Source organism: Mobula hypostoma, chromosome 16 (genome assembly GCF_963921235.1).
Source record: "Mobula hypostoma chromosome 16, sMobHyp1.1, whole genome shotgun sequence".
NCBI lineage: Eukaryota > Metazoa > Chordata > Chondrichthyes > Myliobatiformes > Myliobatidae > Mobula > Mobula hypostoma.
The window spans coordinates 1,341,992-1,364,396 of NC_086112.1; the positions used below are offsets into that span (position 1 = coordinate 1,341,992).

Below are 22,405 nucleotides of genomic sequence, written 5' to 3' on the forward strand. Positions count from 1 at the left end.
CCTGAGATACATGATATTACAGGCAAGAAGAACTCACCTGAAGAGGCCTACAGAAACACAAAAGATTCTGCAGATACTGGAAATCCGGAATAACACACACAAAATGCTAGAGGAACTCAGCTGTCAGGCAACATCCATGGAAATGAATAAACACTACTGTTGAAGAGTTTTGGCCCAAAATGTCAACTGTTTATTCCTTTAAAGAGATATTGTCTGACCTGTCGAGTCCTTCAGCATTTCTGAGATAAGTGGCCCACATTTGTATGCAGGAAGATTACTGAATCTAATTCTGGCCTTGTGCTACAAGTGTCAGAAAGGTTCAGCAAACATAACCAGAGCTCCAAGAGTTCTCACCTTTCTAATCCACAAGTTACAAGGCTATTTGCTGCTCCTGTTTTACTGGTATCAGCCAGGTCAACATAACAAAAAAGGAATAGGGCCTGAAGCAAAAGTTTGGGCACCCTGCATGGTTAGTACCTAGTATCACCCCCTTTGGCAAGTATCACAGCTTGTAAATGCTTTCTGTAGCCAGCTAAGAGTCTTTCAATTCTTGTTTGGGGGATTTTCGCCCATTCTTCCTTGCAAAAGGCTTCTAGTTCTGTGAGATTCTTGGGCCGTCCTGCATGCACTGCTCTTTTGAGGTCCATCTACAGATTTTCGATGACATTTAGGTCCAGGGACTGTGAGGGCCACGGCAAAACCTTCAGCTTGCGCCTCTTGAGGTAGTCCATTGTGGATTTTGAGGTGTGCTTAGGATCATTATCCTGTGTAGAAGCCATCCTCTTTTCATCTTCAGCTTTTTTACAGACGGTGTGATGTTTGCTTTCAGAATTTGCTCGTATTTAATTGAATTCATTCTTCCCTTTACCAGTGAAATGTTCCCCGTGCCACTGGCTGCAACTCAAGCCCAAAAGCATGATCGATCCACCCCCATGCTTAACAGTTCTTTCATGAAATTCTGCACCCTTTTTTCTCCAAACGTACCTTTGCTCATTCCGGCCAAAAAGTTCGATTTTAACTTCATCAGTCCACAGGACTTGTTTCCAAAATGCATCAGGCTTGTTTAGATGTTTCTTTGCAAATTCTCGACGCTGAATTTTGTGGTGAGGACGCAGGAAAGGTTTTCTTCTGATGACTCTTCCATGAAGGTCATATTTGTACAGGTATCACTGCACAGTAGAACAGTGCACCACCACTCCAGAGTCTGCTAAATCTTCCTGAAGGTCTTTTGCAGTCAAACAGGGGTTTTGATTTGCCTTCCTAGCAATCCTACATGCAGTTCTCTCGGAAAGTTTTCTTGGTCTTCCAGACGTCAGCTTAACCTCCACTGTCCCTGTTATCGGTCATTTCTTAATTACATTACAAACTGAGGAAACAGCTTCCTGAAAAAGCTTTGCTATCTTCTGATAGCCTTCTCCTACTTTGTGGGCATCATTTATTTTAATTTTCACAGTGCTAGGCAGCTGCTTAGAGGAGCCCATGGCTGCTGATTGTTGGGACAAGGTTTGGGGAGTCAGGGTATTTATAAAGTTTTGAAATTTGCATCACCTGGCCTTTCCTAACGATGATTGTGAACAAGCCATAGCCCTAACAAGCTAATTAAGGTCTGAGACCTTGGTAAAAGTTATCTGAGAGCTCAAATCTCTTGGGGTGCCCAAACTTTTGCACGGTGCTCCTTTCCTTTTTCACTCTAAAATTGTACAAAACAAAAATAATACACTAATCTTGCTTAAGCGGGAAGGATAAAAACTGCAACCACCAGCCTTAAATGAAGCAAATGCACAGGCAGACAGTATTACCTTTACCTTTCTCACGCTGCTGTACTCTACGTTTTGGCTGTTGAATACCACCCTCCTCCTCTGACACGTCTTTAGTAATGTCCTTTGCCACTGCATCTGCAGCATCCTTTTTCTTCCATTTTCGTTTGCGTTTGGTTGAAGTGTTTTTTACAGTTTCTTTATTCTGTGCACCTTCCAGACCGTGGGATGCCCCAGTTCCCTCTGCCAGAGTGCTAGAGTCAGCCTCAGCTAACTCCTGGTCAGACACTTCAATTGGATCAGGGTCATCTAGATCACTTTCCGTCTCTTCCAATTTCTTGCCTAAATGTGTAAAGATAAAATTAGAAATGGCATCATGCGTACCTTTCTAGAACCTTCCAAATTGTGTAATTGCAAAGGAAACATTCAGAGTACGCAGGAAATGAAAGATTGAAAGATTTTTAAAAATTGCAGTCCTTGTAGACAAGACTATCCACCTTAATATCATAAAAACAATTTTCATTTTACACAGTTTCTAATATATAATCTCACACTAGAAAGATTTCATATTCAATCATTATTGTCATGCTTGCGTAAATATTTATTAGAAATCCCTGCGCAGGAAAAGAGAGGTCACAATTGCATTTATCATCAAAAATGCAGGGTGTTTGTATTCATAAGAATCCTGGGTAATAAGCTACTGTTCTTCCATTAAGTGCCCAGGTCAGGTACGATGCAGTGGCATTAAACCCCCATCACCCTATCCCTTAAAGTACTTCAGTCCTTTATTTTTAAAATTACTTACAGATACAGCGCAGAACAAGCTCTCCTGGCCCAACAAACCGAGGCACCCTGCAACCCACTGCTTTAATCCTAGCCTAATCAAAAGGACAATTGACAATGACCAACTAACCTACAACCTACTAACTGCGATGTCCTAAGACTACGGAAAGAAACTGCAGTACCCCGAGGAAACCCACATGCCCACAGGAAGAACAAACAAATGTCCTCTTACAGGAACTGAAATGCAAACTCAGATACCCCAAAATGTAATAGGGTCATGCTAGCCACTACTCTACCATGGGCAACTGGTAATTTTTACAATCCAACGGACTACATCAGGATTAGCACTGAAACTAAACAACAGAAAGTGGTATCATAAACACAGGAGTTCCAATAGATGCTAGAAATGCAAAGTACCACACACAAAATGCTGGAGGAACTCAGCACATCAGGCAGCGTCCATGAAAATGAACTAACAGTCGACGTTTCAGATCCAGACCCTTCTTCAGGAAAGTGGTATGTTTGTGTCTCCCTCTCTTTTTTTGACAGTAGCATAGAGAGCTTACACGCAGTACTGTAACATCGCAGTTCAGGAAGGATGGGGGGGCGGGGGGGATAGGTGTGACCCTTCTTCAGAAGTTAGCAGTTAATAAAAATAAATAACATTAATTAATTCAGATATGTTTGTATAAACACTCCCAGGTAAATCAGGTGGCTAAGATTCTTGGTTGGTGCAACTGTAACGAAACCCAATTTCCCTCGGGATCAATAAAGTATGACTATGACTATATAACTGGACCACTTATCAGACAAATGGAACCGAGCTTAGACCATATCTTATGTCAAAGGCAGAGAGTGGTCTAAAACAAAGTGTTAGATGCAGGATACAGATCATGTTCCTGTTAGTAATGGCTTTCCATCGCTCCTGCTGCAAGTACAGCTTCCCCAGCAGATGCACAGCTGCCTGTAATGTCCGAAAGGCTAAGTATCATGTTGGGTTTCACAAAACGAACAGTCACTTTAACATTGACCAGACACCAGTCCACATGATGCAACACAAGGGTATAATTTTATGCCCTTTACAAGGTTACAATTAGACAGAAAATCATGCTTTTTCTCTTTCACATTTACTCTTTATTGCTGAAAATTTGTGGGAGACAAGGAGAAGCTGGCAAAAATACCCTAAATACATTTAAGAAACATGATAACATATTTCGAAATTGATTTACTTTTCCTGTTTCGCTTGGTAGCCGATTTTCTCGGAGCTTGACCTTTATCCCTGCCACTCCTTTCCTTCTTCCTTTTTGCCTCTCCCTCCAGAACACGGGCTAATAGCTCTCCAAAAACATCCAGATCGAGTGGCTTCTTCTCTTCTGTGTGATACAAGGTAGATAAAACAGCCATAATTGACATGGATGCACAAAGAACAGACACACACAATACCCACTATTTCTTAGACCAGGGGTTCCCAACCTGGGGTCCACGGACCCCTCAGTTAACAGCAGGGGCCCATACCATAAAAAAAAATTTGGGAACCACTGTCTTAGACTAAGTCCTTTGACTCTTAACTTATTTTCTTAAAGCATCAGCACTTCATTTATCATGACTCTTCTTTCAATAGTATCTCCCAGTACTTTAGTAACACAGCCAACATTCAAATGACATTTCTGTTCTTCCATCTGGTTCAGAAAGGCTCGCACCCATTTAGAAACCAGCAGACTTACTGAATGCTTTATCTATCCTCCATGAATTCAACTTTTCTTCCCGTTTAAATTTGTTCTGTTGGAACAAAAATACTTAAATAAATAAAACCAGAGAGATTAACTTACTTTTTTAATGATGCAACTTCTTTAAGATAATTTTGATGAAAATTACTGTAATTAAATGTTTCATCTCTGAATAGTGTTTATTTATAGACTCATAGAGAAGTACAGCACAGAAATAGGCCCTTCAGCCCAGCCAAAACCACTCAAACTGGCAACTTCCAATGACCTGGCTCTCCGTATCCCTGCTGTCCATGTACCTATCCAAACTCCTCTTAAATGCTGAAATCAAGCTCACATGAACCACTTGTGTTGGCAGTTCATTTCACACCCACAACCAATTTACAAGACCAATATTCAAAAATACTCATGCAACTATTTGTAAAGAGAATTTTTTCCCCAAACGTCAGTTAAAAATACCTTTATTTCAATTCGTGATCTGTTTGGGAACAGCTGACCAATCATAGAGAAATCCGTCCCAACCATACTTATCGCGAGAAAGAACATGTCAGTTTCTGGAAGAAATAAAAAAAATTCTGAAGGAACATATTACAAATTAAATTAGAACATACACAGTACAGTACTGACACAAAATATTGTACTGATCTTTTAACCTACTGTAAGATCAATCTAACCATTCCCTCCTACATAATCCTTCATTTTTCAATCATCCATGTGCCTAAGCGTTTCTTAAATACTAACTGTATCGACCTCTACCACAACCCTTTTCAGAGTGTCCCATGCACTCAGCACTCTGTGTAAAAAAAAATTACCTTTGACATCCCCCCAAGTCATCCAGACCTCTTATCATTTTGTATCAAGTTAGCCCTCACCCTCCTTCGCTCCAGAGAGAAAAGCCCTAGTTCACTAAACCTATCCTGGTAAGACATCCTTTCTAATCCAGACAGCATCCTGGTAAGTCTCCTCTGCACCCTCTTTACTGCTTCTACATACAAGAAAATAAGAAAACCCATCACAAGCAAATTCTAACAACAAAAATTATAAAAGGCAAAAGGGAACATAGAGTTGGCACCTAAGTACAGTGGCAGAACTGGTAGAGCCGCTGCCTTACAGTACCAAAGGTAGCTTGAATTCTGACCTTGGCTGGAGTTTGCAGGCTATCCCTAGGACCACATTGTTGATACCTGATGCAAGCTATTAACTGTATGATTCTATTTTCTATGACATGGACTGTTGAGACTGAAGACGTTCTTTCAGTCTGTAACAAAAATAAGCTAAGCTATAGCAAAACCCACCTTAAAGAAGTGAAAAATACTTGCAAAACTGTGACAGGTAATACAAATGGAAGCACACTGTCAAATGGAACCAGTTTAGACATGAACAATAGCAAAACTAGTGCATAATTTAGTTAACTTGGAACACAGAACATGGGAGATGAGATAATTTTGTGGCCAGGTAATATTTTGTTGTATTAGCAGGAAAAGAAAATGCTGCAAGAGTGTAACTTACAAAATTGTAGTTTTATTCCTTATAAATTACAGCCGAAGTAAGCAAAAGAGAAAGCACAACCTGTTTGAAGAAGTTACTGAACATACCTTTATCGGACCAGGGCTTTGTGTGGGTGCTCTTTCTGAAGCTGGAATAGGTCGTCTGAGAGCCACGTTCAAAAATGGGATCATTTTCTTCAACAATATTAGATGTCTTCATCCTTAAAACCTCAACTGTTAAGCTGAATTTGTGGTAAGAAAAATAAAATACATTTGAATTTAACTGCAGAATCAATAATAAGACCATAAGATGTATGAGCAGAATTAGGCTATTTGGCCCATTGAGTCTGCTCTGCCATTTCATCATGGCAAAATAATGGATCACGACCTCCCCTTCTACACATAGCTCAGGCATCTTTTATCTTGTTCAGAGCATTCAACAAAGCAAATCACTTCACTTATTAGTTATTGAGCCACTTTTGGAAAACAGCAGTAATATCCCTACTAAGCCGCAAAGGTCAGAGCAATCTATAGCACAATTTGTGCTTCCAGTACAAAATCTTCACAAGACATAGGAGCAGAATTGGGGCATTTGGACCATCCAGTCTGCTCCACCATTTCATCATGGCTGCTCCATTTTCTTCTCAACCCCATTCTCCTGTCTTCTCCCCATAACCTTTCATGCTTTAACTAATCAAGAACCTATCAATCTCTACTTTAACGTACAATAAATTCCACAGATTCCCCACCCCTGGCTAAAGAAATTCCACCTTGTCTCCATTCTAAATGGGCATCGCTCTATTCTGAGGCTGTGCCTTCTGTTCCTAGAGGCCTCCCTGTAGGAAACATCCTCTCCACATCCAAGTTATCTTGGCTTTTCAACATTTGATAGGTTTCAATGAAATACCCCCTTCATTCTTATAGTGACTTTGGCCTATTTTATCATGTGCTCCAAGTACCCCGAAATCTCATCCTTGATAACAACTGGAACATCTTTCCAACCACTGAAGTGAGACAACTGACCTATAATTTCCTTTCTTCTGCCCTCCCCTTCCTTAAAGAATAGAGTGACATTTGCAATTTTCCAGTCCTCCAGAACAATTCCAGAACCTAGTTTTTTCTTAAAGGTCAAATACTAATGCCTCCACAATCTCTTCAACAACCTCTCTCAGATCCCTGGGGTGTAGTCTGCAAATGAAGTCAGAGTACCAAGTCCGCCAAACAACCTCAAAGCCCAAAGAGTTCAATATTGAAGAACAGCTGCATAAAGTTCAAAGTTTACAATTTAAAGACCTAAATGACTGGAAGGGGATTTAGTTCAGCTATTTAAATGATAATGCATTTAGCAAGATAAGAAAATGTTTGGTCTGGCAGGGAAATCCAAAAATAACCATAAAATTAAAATTAAGTGTGATATCATAGAATTTGTAACAGTAAGCTGAAATCCCCAGAATTATTCATTCTAAATTAATTGAAATATTTAAGATTACATGTTGGGTTGAGGCATCAAAAATTGGAAAAAAAAACCTAACAAGTGAAGTTAATCAGTCTAAATGGATGACCTCTCCTACAGCACTTTACTTGAGTGGCAGTTCACCTTTGGAATAAGGAATGTACTCAATTCCCTCTGACTCAGACAGAAGAATACTACCACAGAGTTGAGCACACAATTCCGTGCAAGTCTGATTTAGAATTCTCTGCACAAAGCCTGTCTGAAAATTGAATGAAGTTTAATTTTGTTCAGATGTATAGTGCCTTTCAAAATAAAAGGGGCATCAATCCCCTCAAATCATTAACTGTATGATATTAATATAACACATGTTAAAACACACATAATATCTTTAACATACAATATTAATTTTACTAACTTCCTCAGGTATATTTCCTATCAATTACTGACCCAAAAATGTTTATAGATTCCACACACTAGGAAACGGCGGGCTGTCTATAAGCAAAGACTAAAACAATTAGTGAAAACTCTGCTGTTGTTTGATATGTTATTGAACGATTAAGACCATAAGACAGAGGAACAGATAAATGTCATTCCGCCCATCAAGTCTTCTCTGCCATTTCATTGTGGCTGATTTATTATTCCTCTCAACTCCATTTGTCTGCCTTCTACCCATAACATTTGAATCCCTGTCTATCAAGAACCTATCAAACAATGCCTTAAATACATCCAATGACCTGGCCTCCTCAGCCACCTGTGGCAATGAATTCGACAGATTCACCACCCACTAACTAAGGTATTCCTCCTCATCTCTGTTCTAAATGGATATCCCATGGTTCTGATACTGCGCACCATAGGAAACATCCTCTCCACATCCACTCTAAGCCTTTCAACATTCAACCGGTTTCAATTAGATGCCCCCTCATTCTTCTAAGTTCCAGTGAGTACAGGCCCAGAGCTATCAATCATTTCTCATAATAAGCTTTTCATTTCTGGAATCATTCTCATGAACCTTGTCAGAATCCTCTCCAATGTCAGCAAATGTTGCTGCAGAGCAACTTCATGTCATCTTTCAACCTTCGTGATTTTTTTCTAATGTGTGCTGTTTCATTTCTTGTACTCTTCTTTTTCTCTTACTACACCTAGTGTTGTAAATGGGTGCAGTCCCTGAGGTGTAGGTGTAGACTGGTGGAAGGACAGGTAGTGCTGAGGACAGGTAAACTGCAGAAGGACTTAGACAGATTAGGAGAATGGGCAAGAAAGTGGCAAATGAAATACAGAGTTGTAAAACGCATGATCATACACTTCAGAGGTAGAAATAAATGTGGAGACTATTTTCTAAACAGGGAGAAAATCCAAAAATTTGAGATGCAAAGGGACTGGGAGTCCTTGTGCAGAACACTATAAAGGTTAACTTGCAGATTGAGTCAGTGATGAGGAAGGAAAATGCAATGTTAGTATTCATTTCATGAGCTCTTGAATACAAGAGCACGGATGTGATCCTGAGGCTTTATAAGGCGCTGGTGAGGCCTCACCATGAGTACTGTGTGCAGTTTTGAGCTCCTCATCTAAAAAAAGATGTGCTGGCATAGGAAAGGGTCCAGAGGCAGTTCACATGGATGATTCTGGGAATGGAAGGGTTATCATATGAGAAACGTTTGATGGCTCTGGGTCTGGACTTGCTGGAATTTAGAAGGATGAGGGGGAACTCTCTTGAAACCTTTCCAATGATAAAAGGTTTTGAATGTTTCCCATGGTGGGGGAGTCTAGGACAAGGGGGACAGCCTCATAGAGGGGTGCCCAATTAAAACAGAGATGCAGAGAAACATCTTTAGCCAGAGGGTGGTGAATTTGTGGACTTTGTTACCACAGGCAGCTTTTTCTGCTGTATATCAATGGTTTAGATGATGGAATAGTTGGCTTTGCTCCCAAATTTGCAGATGGTACGAAGTTAAAATCTCCTAAGAACTCTTGCAACAATCCGCAGTCTCTTTACAAATTTGTTTCTCTGAATCCCTAGGACTGTTGTGTGGTCTGTAACATGACCCCATTAACAACTTAATCTTTGGAATATGTCTTTCCTGCACCTTCGGAATTGTTGCTCTGCCATTATCCCTGCTATTGTCCCCTTCCAATCAACTTTGGCCAGCTCCCTCTCTCATGCCTCTGTAATTCCCTTTACTCCACTACAATACTGATACATTTGACTTTAGCTTCTCCCTCTCAAACTGTGAGATAAATTCTATGATATTATGACCACTGCCTCTTAAGGGTTTTTTTTTAATCTTCAGCTCCCTCATCAAATCTGGTTCATTACACCAGCGGTCCCCAACCACCGGGCCGCAGAGCACGTGCTACCAGGCCGCGAGGAAACGATATGATTTGGCGATATGAGTCAGGTGCACCTTTCCTCATTCCCTGTCATGCCCACTGTTGAATTTGAACGCAAGCGAGGTCATTACACACGCGTCATCCATGTCAGCGCGGGAAGGAGATCAACTCCTGGAGCTTGCAAATGACAGCAGGCTGAAAAGTATGTTTGACATAACATCTCTGCCGGCATTCGGGATCAAGGTCAAGGCTAAATATCCTGAGATAGCCACAAAAGCACTGAAACCGTTGCTTCCATTTCCAACATATCTCTGCAATGAATGCAACGAAAATTAAATTGCGGAATAGACTGGACATAAGGAACCCCGTTTGAGTATCGCTGTCTCCAATCACCCCTCGATGTTGCAGGGAAACAAGCCCAGGGTTTCCACTGATTCAGCGACATTGGTGTGTTGCAATGATTTTGTATGTTCATACGGGGAAAATATGTGCTGTGTGTTTAATATCCAAACGTTACTTAAAATGTTATGATGCTAGTGACTTACTTATATAACAATTTAACAATTACAGCATGGAAACAAGCTGCACTTCTAGTTCGTGCCAAAAGCTACTCTCACCTAGTCCCACCAACCTGCACTCAGCCCATAATCCTCCATTCCTTTCCCGTCCAATATTGAACCTGCCTCTACCACTTCTACTGGAAGTTCATTCAACACTTACTTCAAGCTCCCCTGATAATTGACTATATTCATGTGAGGAAAATATGCGCTGTGTGCTTAATATTAAATTCATTAGATAAACCCTTTTAAAAATGAAATTGAGTGTATTAGCCACTTAATCACCTATATTCCAGTCATGATTAACCACCCCACCCCCGAAAGAATCGCCAAAATTTGTAGGAAAAAAAAATCGGCACGTACATGCGCAAGTCACGCATGCGCACTGGTGCCTGCGCAAGGCTTCATGGTCATTGTGGTCGTTTTCAGGGTAAACAACATATTTGACTGCTACTCTTGTCCTTTGGCAACCCTACGCCCCCCCACCCCCAGGTCAGCCGGTCCGCAAGAACATCGTCAATATTAAACCGGTCCGCAATGCAAGAAAGGTTGGGGACCCCTGCATTACACAACAACCAATCCAGAAATGGTTTTCCCCTAGTGGGCTCAACCACAAACTGCACTAAAAAACTGTCTCATAGGCAATCTACAAATTCCCTCCAGCACCAACCTGATTTTCCCAATCTATCTGTATGTTGAAATCCCTTGGCCACTGTTCAGATACCTGTATATAACTCCCATTAGGGTGTTTTTACCCTTGTAGTTTCGTAACTCTACCCAGAAGGCTTCCATTTCTGCCAATGCTTTAAAGAGCTGGGAAACAAATCAGCAACAAAAACCTTAAATCACTTACACCATAACAATGCAAACCACATCAAAGCCATGAATGCCACTGAAACAAGCAACGCCATTCAGTACCTTATCAAGATTATTGGCTGCAGACCTTAATACATCGGAGTCAAATTAGGCCACTCTGTCCATAAAGTTTGCCCTGCCATTCTCGTCTACCAACATTGTCGCACCTGTAATTCTCCAGAACACAGAAGCAGGTAGAAAAATTCATTGTAGATACTACCCATCCTGGAAACTGCCTTTTCCGAAAGCTCCCTTCTGGAAAGCACTGCAGAGCTATTAAAACAAAAACTTCACACTATCTTAGAAATTATTTCCCCCAGGCTATTAATCTGATGAACCTTTCTGGTTAGCCGCTACCCACCCCACTCTATCTAGTACCCCCATCACTGCACTGTAAACACTTTAAACCACTTTTTATAATACTGCTTACATCGTAAACGCATGCAGGTATTTATGTATTTTATTCAGTATCTATACTTTAACCCCTCACCTTTACTTTTTATATAATTCTTTCTTTATAATTGTTGAAGGTTGCTGTTTGCTGCATGTTGCGCCAACACACAACAACAAATTTCTATTACAAGTAAATGTATATGGCAAATCAAGTTTATCTGAAGAAATTGAAATTGGTGAAATGATGAGTATTGAAGTGGTTAATGAGAAGTGCTTTAATATCGTTTCAATACCTTTCTTCGTCAATAATAATAGAGCCATCTTCAGCTACTTTAACTCGTGGACCCAAAACTGCATCATCAGATTCTTCATCTTCTTCCTCAATATTTGCAGCATTGTTACTGCCCACTTCTGGCCTATAATGTCAGAGGAAGGGACATTAAAAACGCCACTTTACACTCTTTGCTGCTGAAGTGATAAAACAGTCAGAGAAACAAAATTCATTCCAGTTTTACGTTAATAAAAAAAAAGCTTCTTTTGCAACTAATATATTTGTACTACATTTGCCAAGAACTTGTAGCAGTGATTAGGGCCATGATTTTCTGTTTCTATTTTCCAATTAGCATATGTTTCTTTTGTTGACAACGAACAGATGCCAGGAATACACTTATTAACTTCTTACTCCTATGTTAAAATTTATTCAAATGAAAACTACCAAAAACAACTGTGACTTCATATACATAGTTCAGTTAAGTTTCTTGTAAATTTAAGTTTAGCTTTAATAATCAAAGACATACATACTCTTTATTTACAATTGGTGGAGATGGTCTTCTTTCTTCTTCAAATGAAGACCTGCAAGGATGGGAAAAGTCAAATTTCACATTTTTAATTTCACAGAATGAGATAACATTCAATGTTACAGCGGGTGCAGTAGATCAATGATGTGAATAGTCACCTGGAAGCCTAGATTAACACTCCAAAGACCCAAATTCAAAGCCCCTCCTAATCAGTTGCAAATGTGAATTGAACTGATAAGCTGGCATTGGAAAAAAGAGAACAAGTGGTCTACACCATAGAGAACAAAGGGCTGCAAGAACCTGGCAAGTCAAGCAGCATCTGTGGAGGCACTGGGCTAGACAGAGGATCTAACCTGAAAACCTTGACTATCCCTCTGCCTCCACAGGTGCTGCCTGGCCTGCTGAGTCTGTCCACATAGAGTTGAACTATGCTCATCTATACACACATCCTTCTAGCTGAGAGCATCCTAACAGGATGCATCACTACTTGGTATGGAAACTGCACTGCAATGGACAGGAAGGCTCTACACGAGCCATCAAAACTACCCAATACATCGCTGGTACTAGCCTAGCCACTATCAAGGACATTAATACAGGAAGGTGATGGACTGCTCATGGTCTGTTTGTCCCGCTCCCATCAGGGAGGAGAAGTAGAATCCACACCAGGACCACCAGACTCAAAAGCAGTTACTTTCCCCAAGCAGTAAGGCTGATCTAGCCACCAAATCCACCACTACTTTTTCATTTCCTGTTAGTTACTTTATGAACAGACACTCCTGTGCCCAGGGTCACTCTATGGACATACAACCTGCAAGGTGCTAGAAAGTTTGTAAACCCTGTAGAATGTTTTCTATTTCTCCAAAAATATGACCTAACGTGTGATCAGATCTTCACGTGTCCTAAAACTAGGTGAAGAGAACCCAATTAAATCACAAAAAACATTATACTTTTCCATTTATTGAGAAAAATGATCCAATATTACATGTATTTGTTGGAAAAAGTATGTGAACATTTGACATTTATATACCACACACTGCGTACCATTCAGAGGTAGGGTCTTTTTACCTTCGTAGTTTCTTAACTCTACCCACAAGGCTTCCATATCTGTTAATGCTTTAAATGCTGATGCAATGGCATCAGCGCCGGACTCCGGAGCGAAGGCTCCCGAGTTCGAATCCCAGTCGGGCCACCCCCCGAGCACGCTTTTCATCCGTGCCGGGTCGAGCATCGAGCTGGCCACTCCACCTCGTAAAAAAAAAGGGTCAAGTCAGGAACATTCATATTGTGACCCGGTTAATCCGAAAGGAGACCAATCCTGACACCACGTGCCAGACAAGAATGGCTGACTGGCTGGTGCGACACGCAAAAAAAATGCTTTAAAGAGTTGGGAAATAAATTAGCAACAACAACTTTAATTTAGTTCTATCTTAACAATGCAACCTGCATCAAAATCATGAATATCACTCAGTAATTTATCAAGGTCGTTAGATATAGTCCATAAGACTATAATATATAGGAGTCGAATTAGGCCACTCTGCCCATCGAGTTTGCTCTACCATCAATGCAGCATCTGTATGACTCCAGGATAAAGCAGCAAGCAGAAAACTTCATTGTGGATATTACCCATCTGGCTTTTGGTGTGATCTTTGCAGGATGCCCATTCCTAGGGAGAGTTGCAACTGTACTGAGTTTCCTCCATTTCTAGACAATTTCGCTTATTGAGGACTGATGAACATTCTGGTCTTTTGAAATGCTTTTGTAGTCTTTTCCGGCATCCTGTGTCTCTACAATTCTTCCAAGGTCCTCTGAAAGTTGTTTTGATTGAGGCATGGGGAACATAAACTGATCTTTCATGAGAACAGCAGGCTTGGTCAGTAACCTGACACTGTGTGTCTTTTTGATAGGGCATGGCACCCCTACAACCTACACCTCTAATTTCATCCCATTGATCAGAATACCTGACTCCAAATAGCTTTTGTAGAAGGCATTAGCCCAGAGGTTCACATACTTTTTCCAAATAATACATGCAATATTGGATCATGTTTCTCAATAAATAAATGATCATGTTTCTCAATAAATAAATGAACAAGTATAATGCTTTTTGTGTTATTTAACTGGTTCTCTTTATTATGTTTTAGGACTTACACGAAGATCTGATCATATTTTAGGTCACATTTATGCAGAAATAGAGAAAATCTACAGGGTTCACAGACTTTCCAGTGTTTGTATACAAGTTGCTTTTGCATTTATAGAGTCATAGAGAAGTACAGCACAGAAACAGGCTATCTGGACCATCTAGTCCAAGCCCAAACCATTTAACCTGCCATCTACCATCAACCTGCACCCAGACGATAGCCCTCCATACCTCTGCTATCTATGTACTTACCCGACTTTCTCTTAAACGTTGAAATTGAGCTTACTTGGGCCGGCTGGTGGCGCAATGACATCGGCGCCGGACCCGGGAGCGGAGGTTCCCGGGTTCAAAACCAGTTGGGGCCGCTCCCGAGTACACTTTCCATCCATGCTGAGTTCAGTGTCAAGATCGCAACTCGACCGCGTAAAATAAAGGGAAAAATACTGCGAAAATGTCTGTGTTAGGCATGGCGTGCCACAGTCTCTCTCTCGTGTCGAGCCTTGTAAAAGCCATGAAAAATACATCATCACAGATGCACATGCACACGTAGACAAACACACACAGACTTGCACGCTCACTTGCAGCTCATTCCACACTCTCACGACCCTCTGTGTGAAGAAGTTTCCTTTCACGTTGCCCTTAAACTCCTCACCTTTCACCTTTAACACTTGACCTCTGGTTGAAGTCCAAATCAACCTCAGTGAAAAAAGGTTGCTTACATTCACCCTATTTATACCCCTAATAATTTTATCAAAACTCCTCTCAACCTTCTATGCTCTTAAGAATACAGTCCTAACCTATTCATTCTTTCTTTATAACTCAGGTCCTCCAGACCCAGCAACATCCTTGTAAATTTTCCCTGTACTCTTTCAACCTTGTTTACATCTTTCCTGTAGGTAGGTGTTCGTCTAGTGATCTGAAGATTGCTAGTTTGAGCCTCAGCTGAGGCAGCAGGTGTGTCCTTGAGCAAGGCACTTAACCACACACTGCTCTGCGACGACACTGGTGCCAAGCTGTACGGGTACTAATTTTCTTCCCGTGGACAACATTGGTGAGGATGGAGAGGAAAGATTTGCAGCATGGGCAACTGCTGGTCTTCCATACAACCTTGCCCAGGCCTGCGTCCTGGAAGTCTTCCAAGGCGCAAATCTATGGTCTCATGAGACTAACGGATGCCTATATAAAAAAAATAGGTGAGCAAAACTACACACAATGCACCAAATTAGGCCTCACCAATATCTTATATGATTTTGACACAACATCCTGCCTTCTGTATGCAATACATTGATTTATCAAGGCCAATATGACACAAAGGTTGGGGGTGTTGTGGATAGTGTGGAGGGCTGTCAGAGGTTACAGCGGGACATCAACAGGATGCAAAACTGGGCTGTGAAGTGGCAGATGGAGTTCAACCCAGAAAAGTGTGAGGTGGTTCATTCTGGTGGTTCAAATATGATGGCAGAATATAGTATTAATGGTAAGACTCTTGGCAGTGTAGAGGATCAGAGGGATCTTGGGGTCCAAATCCATAGGACACTCGAAGCTGCTACGCAGGTTGACTCTGTGGTTAAGAAAGCATATGATGTACTGGCCTTCATCAATCGTGGGATTGAGTTTAAGAGCCGAGAGGTAATGTTGCAGCTATATAGGACCCTGGTCAGACCCCATTTGGAGTACTGTGCCAGTTCTGGTCACCTCACAACAAGAAGGATGTGGAAACTATAGAAAGGGTGCAGAGGAGATTTACAAGGATGTTGCCTGGATTGGGGAGCATACCTTATGAGAATAGGTTGAGTGAACTCGTCCTTTTCTCCTTGGAGCGACAGAGAATGAGAGGTGACCTGACAGAGGTGTATAAGATGATAAGAGGGATTGATCGTGAGGATAGTCAGAGACCTTTTCCCAGGGCTGAAATGACTAACACAAGAGGGCACAGTTTTAAGGTGCTTGGAAGAAGGTACAGAGGAGATGTCAGGGGTAAGTTTTTTTTACACAGAGAGTGGTGAGTGCGTGGAATAGGCTGCCCACGACAGCGGTGGAGGCGGATACAATAGGGTCTTTTAAGAGACTCCTGGATAGGTACATGGATCTTAGAAAAATAGAGGGCTATGGACAATACTAGGTAATTTCTAGGGAAGTACATATTCAGCACAGCATTGTGGGCCGAAGGGCCTATATTGTGCTGTAGGTTTTCTGAGTTTCTATGTTTTTAATATGCCTATCATTCAATGTGTAAGACCCACCCTGGTTGGTCCTACTGAAGTGCAAAACCTTGCACTTACCTGTATTAACTTCCATCTGTCATTTTTCAGCTGATGCAGATCCCTCTGCAAGCCACGATAGCCTTCCTTACTATCTTCTGCACTCCCAATCTAGGTGTCATCCGTAAATTTGCTGATCCAGTTAACCACGTTATCATCCAGATCACTGATATAAATGACAAACAAAAAAGGACCCAGCACTGATCCCTGTGGCACACCACTAGTAACAGGCCCCCAGTCAGAGAGGCAACCTTGTACTACCACAGTCTGTTCTCTCTCACAAAGCCAATGTCTAATCCAATGTATTTATTGTGTTTTTTGAAAATGATTAAGTTCTTTATCTTACTGTGCTTTTTTGAACTGCATCAGATGCAGAATATCAATTACTCTGATAATCTTTACACTTGTGTACTGGAAATTACATTAAACATCCTGAATCTTGAATTTGTTTCCTGGTCCGGATTCCAGGAATTGCAGTTTCTTGTATCTCTAGGCTGAGTAATGCTGACTTCAAAACTGATGGATTGCTCCAAAATCCCATTTGCGCTCAAATGTTCTTCAGGAGAGATCCATGCTCAGTACACTCTGAATGAGGCTCCAAACCCGCACCACATGATCGACTATTTTCAAACTAAAAATTACCATGTGAAGTGGCCTTGGCATTGTCAAAGACGCCTCCCATCCATCCCACAATCCAATTAACCTCCTACCGCCAGGCAGAAAGTACCACAGTATGGGACCAAGGATTGTTAGGCTTGGCAACAACTTCTTTCCCCAGGCTGTAAGAGTTCTGAACACCCTGCTACCACCTAGTACACATTATTTATAAACATCTCCAGTACCAGTATTACTGCTGTACATTTAACTATATGCCTTTGCACTTTATGTCACCCTGTACATCTACAGAATATATTTTTATTAATTAACATTATTGTGTTAATATTATTTTATGTGCTCTGAATGATATAAGCACTGTGTTTTGCATCTTAGCTCCTGAGGAATGTTATTTTACTTAGTTGTATGCACATACATGATTAAATGACAATAAACTTGACCTTGAACTTGAATATTTCAGTTTCCCCAACCAGAAACCCTGGACGAACCATAAGATCTGCAAACCTCTGAGGGCCAGATCAAGTCTGGTGACTCAGAAAGTTACAATAGGTCCAGGTACAATCTCCGGAAAGCCATCTCACATGAAAAGTGGCAATTCTGGAATAAACTTGAATCAACGAAGGATGCTCAAGGGTTGTGGCAGGGTTTGAATACTAACATCTCTTATAAAGTTAAATCAAGCAACACTGGCAACAAGAGGGCTTTGCTTCCAGATGAGCTTAATGCCCTCTAGCAACACACACAAAATGCTGGTGGAACGCAGCAGGCCAGACAGCATCTATAGGAAGAGGTACAGCCAACATTTCAGGCCGAGACCCTTTGTGAGTCCTGATGATGTTGACTGTACCTCTTCCTATAGATGCTGTCTGGCCTGCTGCGTTCCACCAGCATTTTGTGTGTGTTGCTTGAATTTCCAGCATCAGCAGATTTCCTCGTCAATGCCCTCTATGTTTCTTTGACAGTCAAAACATGAAAGAACTATCATGAACCCCAAATCCCTGATGATCGTGTGATTTCACTCTGAGGCTGTCATGCAAACAGCTTTCAGTAAGGTGAACTCATGAAAAGCATCCAGCCTAAACGGGGGACCTGGCCAAGTGTTAAAGAGCTGCGCTGATCACTGAGAACTTTAACCTCTTGTTTTGTCATTCCGATGTGCCCAACTGCTTCAAGCAGAACTCAATTATACCACAATCTAAGAAGAGTGTGGTGACCTGTTTCAATGACTATCCATCAGTAGCACTTACATCCACAGTGATGAAACATTATCAACCCCTGCCTGAGAAGAAACTTGGATCATCTCCAATCTGCCTACCGGAGCAACAGGTCCGCAGCAGGTGCCATCTCATTGGCTCTTCACTTAACCCTGGAACATCTGGACGGCAAAGGTACATACATCAGGATGCTCTTTTTCAACTACAGCTCAGCGTTCAATACCACTGTCCTCTCAAAACTGATCAATAAGCTTCAAGACCCTAAGCTCAATGCCTCGCTGTGCAAGTGAATCTTTGATTTCCTCACTTGCAGACCCCACTCAGTTTGGATTGGCAACATCTCCTTGACAATCTCCATGAGCACAGGTGCACCACAGGACTGTCTGCTTAGCCCACTGCTCTACTCACTTCACACTTAATGACTGTGTGGCTAGGCACAGCTCCAATGCCATATTCAAGTTTGCTGATGACACCATTGTCAAAGGCAAAATCAAAATCAAATCAGTATATTTGAATGACAGAGAATGAAAATCTGGATGAGAGCTGCCACGGCAACAACATCTCACTCGATGTCAGCAAGTCCAAGGAGCTGATTATTGAATTCAGGAGGAGGAAACCAGAGGTCCATGAGCCAGTCCTCATCGGAGGACCGTAAGTGGAAGGGTCAGCAATTTTAAATTCCCCAGTGTTATCATTTCAGAGGACCTGTACTAGGCCTAGAAATTACGAGAAGAGCACAGCAGCACCTCTACTTCCTCAGGATTCTGAAAAGATTCTGCATGACATCTGAAACTTTGACAAACTTGTACACATGTGCGGTAGAGAGTATATTAACTGGCTGCATCATAGCCTGATATGGAAACACCAATGCCCTTAAACAGAAAATCCTACAAAAAGTAGTGGATGCAGCCCAGTCCATTACGGGTAAAGCCCTCTCAATCACTGAGCGCATCTACATGATGTTGTCTCAGGAAAGCAACATCCATCATCAGAGATGCCCACCACCCAGGACATGCTCTCTTCTCACTGCTGCCATCAGAAAGACGGTACAGGAGCCTCAGGACTCACACCACAAGGTTCAGGAACAGTTATTACCCCTCAGCCATCAGGGTCTTCAACCAAAGGGGATAACTGCACTCAATTTCACTTGCCCCATCACTGAAATGTTCCCACAACCTGTGGACTTGCTTTCAAGGAGGTTTCATCTCATGTCCTCAATATTTATTGCTTACATACTTATTATTATTTCTTGCTTTCTGTACTTGCAGTTTGTTGTCTTTTGCACACTGGTTGAATACCCAATTCAGTGCGGTCTTTCATTGATTCTATTATGAATATTATTTTGCTGCAGATTTATTGAGTATGGCCACAAGAAAATGAATCTCGGGATCTATGTGGTAATGTGAGATATCACATACAGACACATACACACACACATAGACACACACACAGACACACATACATACACACACACAGACACACATACTCACACACACACGCACACTTACTTTGATAATAAATTTATTTTCAATATGCCACTCAATTGTCAGCTTCAGATTCTCAAAAAATAAGGAGAAATGGAAAATAAATTCTAGCCTTAATAGATGCTCAACTCATAGAAAAAAAAATTAAATACAACTAAATGCTCAGAATATTACTGGGTCACTTACAGCATTGGATTGGTATCAGGCAGGTAGTAGATGAAGTCTCTCATTGTCATTTTGGTACGTTCTGGTGGGTTACTGGCTTCCCAAATGGGAATAGATTCCCTATGAGCTTTCTACAATAATCCAAAAAAGACAGATTGTTTAACAGTACATTATTATCAGAAAATAATTAAGAATGACAACATTGGTGAGTAAAACTTAAAACAGATATGCAAAGAAGAAAACCGTTATCAAGTAGTCATAATATATTTGAATAGAAAGTGGATCAGATCACCTGCCTTGCAATCTTTAAGTGTGTTTCCGTTACAAGTTAAATATCTTTACAGAGAACACAGAACAGGGGAACAAGCCCTTCGGTGTATGATGTCTGTACCAACAATCATGTTGATTGAAACTAATACCATCTGCCTGCACTTGCTCTATACCCCTCCATTCTCCAGTTAGTCACGTGCCTGTCTAAATGCCTCGTAAATGTTACTGTCTTATCTCTTTTTACCAATTGCTTGGCAGCACGTTGCAGGCATGTACTACTCTCCTGGGTTAAAAAAAAAAGATCTCCCTTAAGCTTACCCCCCTCGCCTTAAATCTGCTGTATGGCTTTTCAACTTTTGACATTTCTATCCCTGGGAAAAAAAAGCTCGGACTATTCACCCTCCAATAAATAATCTTATACACTTTATCAGGGGCCCCTCAGCCTCCGAAGCTCCAAAACAACCCCAGTTTGCCCAAACTCTCCAAATGATCTCTAATCCAGGCAGCATTCTGGTGAACCTCTCCAAAGCTTTTAGTCCTGACGAAGGGTCTCGGCCCGAAACATCAACTGTACCTCTTCCTAGAGATGCTGCCTGGCCTGCTGCGTTCACCAGCAACTTTGATGTGTGTTGCTGCAAAGCTTCTACATCCTTCTTGTAATATGGTGGCCAGCAGTGCACATACTAGAACAACTATAGTGTAGCGTTTTAATTAGCAGGGTATAGTGATTGCAGTTTTCATAGAAAATAACAGTGAAGTGACAAAATGTTCAGTGGCAGAGGTAAACCAGGCAACAGCTTCGAACGTTCACATGAGCACAACTAAACAAAGAAAGTTGCTGTCCAAAATACGCAAGTGTCATTTTCTTGTCTACTGATTTTACAGTTCACACACCACTTACTCTGCATACACGGTCCGACATCTAAATGAGCACAGGTTATAGATAGCTGAGGTCTAGCATGGATTCCTGTGACACCCCACTCATTACAGCCACCCATCCTGAAGCCTTTACGCTGTTGGATTGTAGTGTAGAATTTCTATCTTTCTTGTAGCTAAACTTTCCTATGCTTGCATGTATGTTTGTATATTCACCAATATCCACGTAACTGTTCAGTGAATTTTCCATTAATTATGGTGCAGTGACTCCTGTTTGTTTCCTAGAAGCTTTAGTTTTCTACAGCAGGTGTCACACCAGTTGAATCTGGCTATTTTATATAGTAGGTTAACTGTTATCACTGGAATTTATGTTATCTCTCGTCTGAGTATCCAGCTGGTGGCATAGTGGTATCCGTAATAGACTTTGAGGCAAGTGGTTCCGGGTTCAAATCCAGCCAAGTCCTTACACACTTTCCACCCATGCCGGGTTGAGCATCGAGTTCACAACTCGGCATCGTAAAAAACGGGTTGAGCATCGAGCTCGCAACTCGGCATCGTAAAAAACGGGTTGAGCATCGAGCTCGCAACTCAGCATCGTAAACAAAAAAGACAAATGCTAAAGAAATGGCACGGTTGCTGCCCAATGCGCCACGAGACGTGGAGAGGAACTCCAACTAGTCTGAGTGTGAGATGACCACAACTGTTTTTTCATTTGTTCCCCTGACCCCTCTCTCTTGGTTATTTCCCTCTCATGTAATACTCAACAAAACAATCGTAAGCAATAAGTTTTATGCCTCATTCTTGACTTCCGAGAATCTTTGGATTGTGAGAGTACCAGGATCCAACAATTCTAAAGTAGGACTTCTAACCCCATGACAACCTGCAATGTGGCAACTTATCAAATGTCTTTTTAAATTTTAGATATACACTATCCACTGATTCACTCTACGCTGTTGGGTTCCTCCTCAAAGAAGTTTATTAGATTCATCTTCTGCACAAGTATGTTGACTCTGTCCAATGATATTTAATCGGTCTGCCACTTGGTACAGAATAGACAATCCCTACAAGTTCCTGTAAATTGATGTCAAACTCATTGTTTGATAAGGTGAAGAGGACAGGTAAGAAAACCTGACTACATCTCCACAGCATTACATCTCCAACTTTGCAATCCACACATACAAGTTCAGAATTAATGCAATCAGCATACTGCTGCAGCACTGTTTCAGAAGCCAAGGACATGGTCCACCAATTA

The 22,405-nt window shown here is 41.4% G+C and overlaps 1 protein-coding gene across 3 annotated transcripts in view; it reads right to left on the reverse strand.

Moving 5' to 3' along the window:
• Nucleotides 1–22,405, reverse strand: part of LOC134357631 (transcription factor TFIIIB component B'' homolog) — a 133,094-nt gene that overhangs the window by 99,724 nt on the left and 10,965 nt on the right. For 2 of the 3 annotated variants that reach the window (XR_010020682.1, XM_063069257.1), the window contains exons 4-11: nucleotides 20,029–20,138; nucleotides 12,139–12,189; nucleotides 11,631–11,753; nucleotides 5,860–5,993; nucleotides 4,724–4,818; nucleotides 4,265–4,319; nucleotides 3,770–3,913; nucleotides 1,800–2,099 (exon numbers count right to left, since the gene is read on the reverse strand). Coding sequence is in view for 2 of the 3 variants with exons in the window: in XM_063069257.1 (XP_062925327.1) it covers nucleotides 1,800–2,099; nucleotides 3,770–3,913; nucleotides 4,265–4,319; nucleotides 4,724–4,818; nucleotides 5,860–5,993; nucleotides 11,631–11,753; nucleotides 12,139–12,189; nucleotides 20,029–20,138 (1,012 nt within the window). In the remaining variant the exon portion in view is untranslated. The remainder of the gene's footprint in view (nucleotides 1–1,799; nucleotides 2,100–3,769; nucleotides 3,914–4,264; nucleotides 4,320–4,723; nucleotides 4,819–5,859; nucleotides 5,994–11,630; nucleotides 11,754–12,138; nucleotides 12,190–20,028; nucleotides 20,139–22,405) is intronic. The other variant, XM_063069258.1, reaches the window with a different exon arrangement.